At 37.5% G+C, this 10843-nt stretch overlaps 1 protein-coding gene across 1 annotated transcript; it reads right to left on the bottom strand.

Moving 5' to 3' along the window:
* Window positions 1-6862: 6862 nt before the first annotated feature.
* LOC138897282 (uncharacterized) lies at window positions 6863-7474 on the bottom strand. The gene has a single exon (XM_070183246.1). The coding sequence runs from the start codon at window positions 7472-7474 to the stop codon at window positions 6863-6865; it is 612 nt and encodes a 203-aa protein (XP_070039347.1).
* Between the last annotated feature and the right edge of the window lie 3369 nt (window positions 7475-10843).

Here is a 10843-nt window from a genome sequence, read left to right as displayed (position 1 = left end):
TATCGTACCCGGCCTCAAAGAGGACTCGATAAAAATATAACCAGCCATCATAAGGCCCAGTAGCATCATACCCGGCCATGTGAAGCTCAGTAAAACCCAACTGATTAGTGCGGCTCGGTAGAGTAAAATAGATACATATATATAATACATGTTGGACTCATGGAATCACATTCTAAACCTTTCGGAGTGACGTAAGGTCATCGCACCTTCTATTAATATTATTGACATCCATACCATCAATATGAACCTCAATAGGATTCAAGGATCATACATACATGCTTAGAATAACTTTATAAGGAAAGAACAACATGGACAACCTTAGTTGTTAGGAGTAGATCCATTATGAAATAGCATATAGTTTAGCTTCATTTCACTTTAGATCATGCCAAAAGAAAAAAAGGAAGTGCCTTAACATACCTTTTCAATCTTCTCTCCAATCGTCAACCTAGCTAAATAGGATCTTCTTATGTCTAGAATGAGTAAACCGAATTTGTCGACATCATATAAGCGTTATAACTCACATATTTCGAAACCAATATTCTACAAGAAAACCGACAGCACCTCCCCAATTTTTACTACATCCCATAAGTTACTAAAAGTCACCAAACAGCCCAAACAACAATCAGTTGCTATATGGAACACAACCAACACAATAACACGCCGAGCGGCAAACTCGGTTCATGTCTAATTACACTATATTTTGAATCCTTTTCCTCTTATTTATATTTGGGAAAATGTTGATAATAACAAAACAATATATTCAGGTTATTCCATAAATTTTCCAGCCATAAAACACTGCAAGAACACCTCCCAAATAGTCCAATAATCAACAACATTACTAACAAGCCTTTCGATCGATATCTCATAAGTTCTAGCTTCAACGACTTAGCCGTAACTTGGATAAAAACAAATACATATAGAGTAATAGGTTTCTTACCTTAAAATAGATCAAACAACTCCAACTTTAGCTTACTTCACCATGAAATATCATTCCAACGCATCCATAGGAACAATGAAGCGAAACTAGCAATCAATTCGGGTTTCTCGACACTAGAATCACTTTAGAAGATATGTAATCACCTAGGGTTGATATGAAAACCTTTGGAATATATTTTACAGAACATAAACCACATTAAACAACCTCCCCCCCCCCCAAACGAGCCAGAACAATACCAAAATCAGCAACCACAAGAAGAACTAGAAACTCACTAGCGCCACGGGATTCCCGACACTTGATTTGTATTGTTTGCCCTTGGTTTGGGTCTTGGATCATGAGATAACTTTGAGAGAAAGTTTATAGGTTTTGTAGAATCTGAATATAGTGAAAATGAATGAGTTATAACGGACTTTAGGTATCATATATATATATCAAGATATTCTTAACCGCCTAAGTGGGTCCTATAGGGAGTTGCTTGCGCAGTCTCGCAAAAATGAGAATATCTCTCTACTATGAGATCGTACCGATGAACGGTTTAATGAGTTGGAAAATTGACTCGTATATCGTCAATTTTGTAGTTAGATCATACCGTAATTCCAAGTATATTGGGACAAATGCTTCGCTCTATTTGACCTTATTTTTAGCACATTATGAATGTAACTTGTGATGATCTTTGCCAACTTTTGTTCCCCAACTCGCTTAACTTCAAAATATAACACATGACTATCATACGACTAAAATAACTCATAACCTAACCTCCTTAGCATTTTAATCACCCTACTCTCACCCCAAAAGTACATGTTATAACATTCCAAACTTGTCAACTTTCAACGAAACTTATTTGTTTCAATTCGTTTAGCTTCTAAGCTTTCCTACCCTCTTGGTACTTGTTATTCATGATATTAAATTTTTTTAACCCCCAAGTTAACATAATTAACTCACTTTAAGTACTTTCAAAGAGGATCTCATTTCCGAGCTTACATCAATTGACTTACGACATACTTTTGCGTACGAAAATATGAGGTGTAACAATTATGATCGATTTGAAGTGGGAGCACATTACTATGGACTTTATGGAAGGATTACCACGTACTTTGAAGAAGATCAAGCTATTTGGGTCACAAATTGACCAAATTTGTGCATTTCATTCCGATAATGACTTTTTATGCTTCAAAAAGATTGGCTCATATCTACACCAGGGAGATTGTACATATACATGGTGTGTCCATTTCTATCATTTCCGACCATGGCAAGTAGTTCATATCACACTTTTGGAGAGCCGTTAAGTAAGAGTTTGGCATGTGTGTGGAGCTCAACACTGCATTTCACCAGCAGATAGATCGCCAGTCCGAGCGGACTATCCATATCCTTGAGGATATATTGAAGGCTTGTGTTATGGATTTTGGAGGCCAGTAGAATCAGTTCCTACCATTGGTGGAATTTTCCTACAATAACAACTGTCAGTCCAGCATTCAAATGGCGTCGTACGAGGCTTTATATGGTAGGAGGTTCAATTCACCTATAGGTTCGTTTGAGCCTGGTGAGACTAGGTGTAACGACTCGGCCGGTCATTTTGTGTATTTTAGCCTCGTTTCCCCATTTGAAGCTCCCTTTATGTGTATTTGTTGTTATTTGACTTGTGGGGGTTGTTGGTTTGGTTCCGAGAAGGTTCTAGAATGAATTGGAACACTTAGGTCCAAGGGCTAGGACTACTAAAATGGAGATCGTGTACAACAGGATGGGGCTTCTTACAAAAGCACTCCAAGAACTCGTTGGAAGCTTAAGTTATAAAAGTTGACCGGGCTTTGAATTTTTAGTTAACGATCTCATATTCCTATTTTGAGGGTTTCAATAGGTTTGTAATATGATTTTGAACTTAGGCTTATTCTCGAGATTGAACTCAGAGGTTCCCAGGATGATTTGCCTTTTTTTGCCAAACTTTGGCAACATGAAGGTTTAGAAATTTCATAAGTTTGACTATGGATTGATTTTGTAGCTATCAGATACGGATTATTGTTCCGAGACTTGAAATAGGTCTTTTTTGTTATTTAAAACTTGTGTGCAAAGTTTGGTGTCATTCCGAGTTGGTTTGGTAGGATTCAGACGCTTGGTTATGAATATTTATGTTCTTGAGTTTCATAGTTTGCAAGATCTGTTTGGTATTTGATTTGTGGTTTTATATGTTATTTTGATGTTTTGAGCTTGCGAGCGAGTTTGTAAGAGGTTTATGTACTTGTGTGGGTATTTGGTGTGGGGCCCGAGGGACTCAGGTGAATTTCGGATTGATTTCGGAGTGTTTTGGTAAAGCTTCAGATATGCTGCTGGTGCAGACCTCACATTTGTAAAGGTATGCTTGCATTTGCGAAGGACCATGTTTGCGGTGGCCATCACATTTGCGATGCTAGGCTGCTTGTGTGGACCTTGCATTTGTGAGGAATTTGGTCGCATTTGTAACATTGGGATGGCAGCTGGGACTTTGCAAATGCGAAGCGATGGTCGCATTTGCGACATTGGAAGGGCCAGCAGGGCTTCGCAATTGTGAAGAGTTGGGTCGCATTTGGGACAACTGCTGGGCTGGCTGGCTTCACATTTGAGATAATTGTGGTCTCATTTGCGATGAATGTGGTCGCATTTGCGGTGGTCGCAAATGCGATAGTTGCAACTTGTTAATAGCTGGGTCTTTCGGGACATAGATTTATTTTATGATATTTTGGAGCCCTAGACCTGGTGAGGGGCAATATTTGAAGGATATTTTCACACATAACTATTGGGTAAGTGATTTTCACTTAATTTTGATATTATATCTTGATTTATCATGTATTGTTACACCAAAATCATGGAATTTTTTTAAAGCAAATATACTACTAGGTTGTTCACCTAGTAGCTGTTATATTAATAAAACCCAAATTGGGTAAAAAATTACTAACTATTTAAGTAAAATATGAGAAATAAAGACAACGACTATTGCTACCAAATACAATGTAGCAGTAGCCTAATGATAAATTAAAGCTACAAAGCTAGTATTTTAAAATATTCAAATGTTGTCGACGATAATGAATTGACACACCGGTTGCAAACAATTTCTTGTAGCGCCTGCAAAGCTCTCACTAGGCGCCATTTGTTGCAATCTAAAGAAATATGTTTGTATAAATTCACTAGTTGTACAACAAAGCAGTTTCGACATCTTCTCTTTGGGGCTGAAAAAATCCAGCATCATTGTTGATTATTGTTGATACAGAACATATGCATTTGAGATCACTTTGCTGGAGTTCTAGTTTGCAGCTGTAAATTTTGACCAACAACCCAGCTAAGGATAATGTTGAAGTGTTGTTGTTGTTAGTCGTTGAACAACCCCCATAATGATCATGGTAACATGCTAATACCACTAGGATACTGTACGACAACAAACAAACAAACAACAACAATCTTCAAAATCAAGCATGCAATATTTATGTGATGTGGATAGACAACAGCGATGGATCACTTTGTGAAGTGATGTTCTGTAGAAGAGTCAAATAACACTTATGTATTTGAGCTGGAGAACCAATGCACTGAAGCTATCCAATATAGAAAATCCAAGTGTAGCAAAGTCTCCTCAATGTTGTATTCCTTCTATCTTTGCGACTGTTCATGAAGCTGATGAATGCAGAATAGAGACAGTACTGCCCGCTTGAGACATGAGGACAATATAGTGTTTTCTCATCTCCAGATTGAGCATGCATGCACACTAATACTATTGGACAATGATATGACACTATACTGTAAATACTAAGAACAGATTCAGGCAGCAGATTTCCTTGTATTTGATATTCCAGCACTAACAATTCATACATCAAGAAGCTTTTGAGCTCATGTTGGACCCTATGAGATGCGTGCTTGATTCCATGGTCCTGTATGATGTTAAACTACCCCCAGAATGAGCATGATAACATGCTAATACCACTGAGAAATAGTCTAACACCACACAAACATTACACCCAATAAAACAGTAATCAATCTCAGGCCAACAGAGAAAACACTACTTCCAGTTCCAGAACCTCATAGTAGTATCTGATCAATCATCAAACCAATCAGTTCCATATATCATAATTGCACTAGCAGTTATGTTTTGATGCTATGTCTGAGTGTACTGTTGATCTGCTGAAATAGTAATGATTGAGCCTTCTGTGAAGTGATATATTGGTATATTTGTACAAGATCAAGATCACTCCTTGTCATTGCCTCAGTTAGCTGATCCTTTATTTTGAACCTGCACAATGTAGCAAATAGTTTAAGAGGGGAGTTCCTGCTCCCATGTTGTTACAGAAAACCAAACATTTCTGTAATTGTCTTCACAATTGGCCACAACAGTCTGTGTTAATCTATGGAGTTGTGCAGAAATAGTACAAGTTTAATATACTTTGAAATGGTATCTGTATAAATCAGTCCATACAAGTTAGGAGTAAAGTCTCTTCTCCCAGGTTCTTGTATTTTCTGGGAGCATATAAGATGATTGTGTTGTGAATGATAGAGCAGTGGTGTTGCTGATGTACTGTGGGTTTGTTGTAGTTGTGTATCTTCAGACCATCCCCAGAATAAGCTTGTTGCCAAGCTAATACCACAGGGAAGTAGTTGGATAAATCAGAATAATACCAAATCTCCCTAATCTCAATAGCAGATGTCAATATCTGTAAGTACTGCCAAGTTATTGTGCCAGGAATAACCAGTACCCCAACTACATTATTATGTGCTTTTGCATGAACAAATGTAACCAACCATTTAGGTTTAAACAACACATAAATTAGCTGCCCATATATAGGTGAAGTAACCATAGAATGTGCATCAAGCAAGGCTAATAACAATGCGTATGGAAATCTCTCAACATAGAGTGAGTCCTGCGGACATTGTTCCAGCACATTAATTTCTAGTAATTGATTGTTTCCATTAGTGTAAACCTTGTAACAAATCAGCTGTGATCTCCTATATTTGGCAGTATGAAAGGGCTCAGACATTGTCTTGATCCCCCAGTAGTTGAGTGCATTATGCAGATAGGATATGAGTACTGTTGAATGTAAAGATTAGTTAGTCTGGTGCTTTCCTTTTTGCCATCCTTACCCTAATGTTAGGGATTTGTGATTTGTCTATATTAAGAAGAGTCTTTGCTGCTGTAGGCAGACTTTCAAATGAGTGAAAATTGGTATCACCTGCAAAAGAGAAAACCAAGTTAGCTAACAAGCCTGCAACAGCATTTCCTTCTCTGAACACATACTGAAACAGGACATTATAGTTGTTCTTGATCTCTTTTATTTTATTGACATCTGCTCTTATAGTCCAGGGGCAATCCCATTCTCCTTCAATGATCTTTTTTATGACCAAAGAGTCAGTTTCCATGATTAGTGGATGCAGCTATTTATCAATACATTATAACATGCCATGTAGAATTTCTTTTGCTTCTGCAACTATGTTTATTGTTTCTCCTATATCTGCAGCTTTAGCAAATATCAAATCACTAGTACAATCTCGAACATAGTAGCCATATGAACTAGGGCCTGGGTTCCCTTTGGATGCCCCATCAGAGTTATATTTGAACCAACCTGCTGAGGGTAGTTGCCAGGTGACCCTTCTACTCACTACATAAGGCTTATAGTTCTCAAAATATTTGATCATATCCGGCCACAATACTGGAATGTTTTTCAGCCAAGGATATCAAATTCTTGCTAGAAGATATAGAGTCTTGTTTACTTCATGTATCACCCTTTTGTCTGAAATAGTTCCCCCATGTTTCATTTTGTTTCTCCTCTTTCAAAGTTCCCATGTTATAATGGCAGTTGTTGCTTGGAATAGTGGCCTTAGTTTTGGACAGCATGGCTCATTCCACCAAGCTCTGATAACTTGATGAACTTGGGCTATGTTTATAATAATTCCAGCTGGTTGAAGGAAGCTCTTCTAGACTTTGTCTACTATTTCATTCTTCATGAAGAGATATTGGTAGGAGTCTTCATGTGGTGGTGAGCAACACCAGCATTTAGAGACAATGATATATCCATTTCTTCTCCATAGGTCATCAGTAGGGATCTTCATTTTCCACAGTCTCCATAGGAAGAAGAAAATCTTGAAAGGTAAACCTTTTGTCCACAAATTGCATAATTCTTGATTAGCTACTGCTCTATGTCTCATAATCCTCCATACACTGTTAACAGAAACCTTGCCTGATGTGGTTGGCATCCATTGAGGATTATCCCAGTTTTCAATACTCTGATCATATGGCACATCCTTCCTAATGTGGTCAGCCATGTCTTCTGGAAAATTTTGATTAAGTATTTGATCATCCCATGAATAATCATTCCTTAATTCTGCCACTTCTTGTATTTCTATATTTATGTTGAAATCTTGAGGAAGTACATGATATGAAGCTCCAATGCCTGTCCAGTTCTCATGCCAAACACTTGTGGTACCATTATTTAATTCCCACAGAATTTCATGTTTAATCTCTTCTCTTGCTTTTAGCATTTTCTGCCATACATGGGATCCTTGTCTGAACTGTACCACAGCAGGCATTTCATTTTTATAATATTTGTTCCACATGAAATCGGACCACAATGATTTGCTGGTCCTGAATCTCTACCATAGTTTTGCAAATAATGATTTGGAGACATCAAATAGTGATTTAAATCTTATTCCTCCTTCCTCCTTAGGTAGAAACATATTCAACCACTTGCTCCAGTGTCTGTTTCTGCCTTCTTCCTTAGTGCTCCAAAAGAATCTGGCAAACGTCATATGTAGATGCTCAAGGACATTATTAGGAGGGTCCATAACTGATAGAATGTGAGTGGTTAAAATTTGTAGCACATTTGTTATGAGAGTTATTTTTCCTCCAAAAGATAATAATTTTCCTTTTCAAAAGTGTTGTTTTGCCTTTACTTTCTTAATGAGATCAGTGTAGTAAGCCTTCCTTCTTCTATTGTAGAAAAGTGGACAGCCAAGATAGGTAGAAGGAAAGTTTCCTTTTTTAAAACTTATAATACATCCAACTGAGTTTACTAGATTCCTTGCCACTTTCTCATGCATGTAATATGAACTATTAGTCTTATTAATCAGTTGTCCAGATGCATGTTCATTCTTCTTTAGTAGGTCAACAACTTTCCCTAAGGAATATGGTCAGAGGATGAAACTATAATTGTATCGTCAGCATATTACAGGTCATTTAAAGGATCTGTCCACTTAGGCATTCCAAATCTTATAAACTTCTTCTCTTCAAATAATTTGTCCAGTGATCTTGATAAGACCTCTGCAGACAATATAAACAGTGATGGGGACAAAGGATCACCTTTCTTGACTCCTCTGCTGGACTTAAAGAATACAGAAGCTTGACCATTGATTAATACTTAATACCAGTTATTAGCTAATAGGTTCCAGACCAGTCTGATATAGTGTTCAGCAAATCCCATTTTCTTCAAGACCTGAAGCAAGTAATTCCAAGAAACCCTGTCCTATGCCTTCACCATATCAAGCTTGATGACCATATTAGCTGGCTTGCCTCTTAGTCTGATATCAGTGACTATCTCCTAAGTGAGTAAGATATTTTCAAATATGCTTCTTCCTTTCACAAAGCTAAACTGGTTGGAAGAAATTAGTGATGGTAGAATCTTCTCCATTCTGTCATGTACCACTCTTGAGATCACCTTATTGATAAAATTGCTAAGACTTATTGGTCTTAGGTCTGAGAATGTTTGTACTTGCTGAACCTTAGGGAGTAGCACAAGGTTTGTATGTGTTATGAATTTTGGAAGTGGTGATCCTGTGTAGAACTGTTGCAGCATGTTGTAGATGTCAACTCCCACTGTGTCCCAGCAGTGTTGGAAGAACATACCAGTGAAGCCATCCTGGCCACTTGCACTATCTCCACTCAGTCCAAGTACTGCATTCTTAATCTCTTATATTATTGGGAATCTACAAAGATCCATATTTTGATCAGTAGAGATCCCTGTAGGAACATTATTTAGTATTTAAGAACTGGTGAACTGTCCTTCCTCTGTGAATTGTTCCTAAAAGTATGCAATTGCAACATTAGCAATGCCTTCCTGGTTTTCAAGCCAGTCACCATCAGCATTCTGAATCCTTTTGATTTGCAGTTTCTGTCTCTTCCCATTAACATGGTTGTGGAAGAATGTGGTATTTCTATCTCCTTCAGCAAACCATTTCATGCCTGCCTTTTCTTTCCAATACTGCTCTTCAATGTTAAGATACCTCTTGAGTTCAGCTTGTGCCTGCTGTAAGACAATTCTGTTCTCCTTTGTTGGTTCTTCCTCAAAAAGCATTTTCTTTATTTTGACAATATCTTTTCTAATTGACAGTTGCTTGAATATATTTCCAAAGGTAATTTTACTCCAATGTGATCGGGCATCTTTCAATCTTTTTATTTTTTGTTTGAACATAAGAATAGGGTCACCCACAAAGTCTGCAATCTTGTTCTGCTTTGCTACTTCATTGAAAGATTCATGTGTAGTCCAGAAATTGAGAAACCTAAAAGGTTTAATAAAATGAGCAGCATCTTCCCCACAGGTCATCAACAAAGGTGCATGGTCAGACACAGTCCTTATAAGGTGTTTAACATCAACACTTCGGAGTAGTGAGTTGAATTGCTAATTGACAAAAATTCTGTCTAATCTCTTGAATATGCATTCTTCATTGGATCTACTATTCCACCATGTGAAGGGACTGCCTGTATATCCAATGTCAAACAATCCACAAGAATTGACACAAAAAGCAAAATCTTCATACTCAGGTGGATATACTGGTAGTCCCCCTATCTTCTCTTCCTCATTAAGAATCATATTAAAATCTCCTCCAACAACTCATGGGAGGTCCATATCAGAAGCAAGGTAATACAGATCATCCCACAGGTCTAATCTTTCCAATGAGGAATATTTTGCATATACAAAGGTCATAATGAGGTGCTTAACAATTTTATGATATAGTACTTTGATTGTTAGTTATTGCTTAGTGTCTATCAGGAGCTCCCACTCCACAACAGCATCAATGAATAACCAAATCTTTCCATTGATATTTGACAATGCACTTTCTATATCCAGCCCTCTCCTGTAGTTGTGTATGAACCCTTGTTTATGAAAAGGCTTTAACAGTGCTACAATGAAGAAACCATGTTGATTTTGCATGTTAATAACCCATTGAAAGGCCTGATGAGTGTTGACAGACCTTATGTTCTAGATGAGTGTCTTAATCATCATCTATGTGTTGAGGCTATCTTCTTGGGCAGAGTTCTTGTTGGTGGTATTGTTTCTTTCGCATGTGTTTGCTTTTTTCCTTTCTTTCCATTTCTAGTTGTCAACCTAGGTGACAAATCTCCTTCTCGTATAACATCTTTGAAGTTCCTAGCAGTTGTTTTATCATCTACTTCATCTTCCATATGTTGCTTATCAAGCAAAGTTTGTTGAATCTCAATTGGGAGTTCCTTGTATGTAATGATGTCATGTAATACCTAATTTGGAGATATCAATGGCACATTTAGTTGGGCATGGATATTGAAGCATTCTCCACAACTGTGAGCCCCATCTGTTCATCTCCCAATTTGGTAACCTTATTACTTTTTGTTTGTAAGTGAGAAATCATTGTGTTTTTTGACAGTTCTACTTTAGCATAAGTGTCCTGCTGCCCAGGTAGGTAACCTAACAGAGTAATATCAGTGTGTTGTAATTTCTACACCGTGTCATTAGTTTGAAAATCTAAAACCAAGGTATGGTGTGAAGTGATTGCATCAGTCTTATGGATCTGTTCTACAACTGACAAACTAACCAGTGAATGTTCAATATTGATGGGGATCTCTCCATGGGCAGGGTTCTTGAAATCAGTGACATTGTGTGCTTGCTCAGTCTGTGTGTTGTACCTCTTATTAGCATGGGTTTTACT

Source organism: Nicotiana tomentosiformis, chromosome 8 (assembly GCF_000390325.3).
Source record: "Nicotiana tomentosiformis chromosome 8, ASM39032v3, whole genome shotgun sequence".
Taxonomy (NCBI): Eukaryota; Viridiplantae; Streptophyta; class Magnoliopsida; order Solanales; family Solanaceae; genus Nicotiana; species Nicotiana tomentosiformis.
The sequence above is the reverse complement of the archived record's forward strand: the minus strand, read 5'-3'. Positions and strand labels throughout refer to the sequence as shown.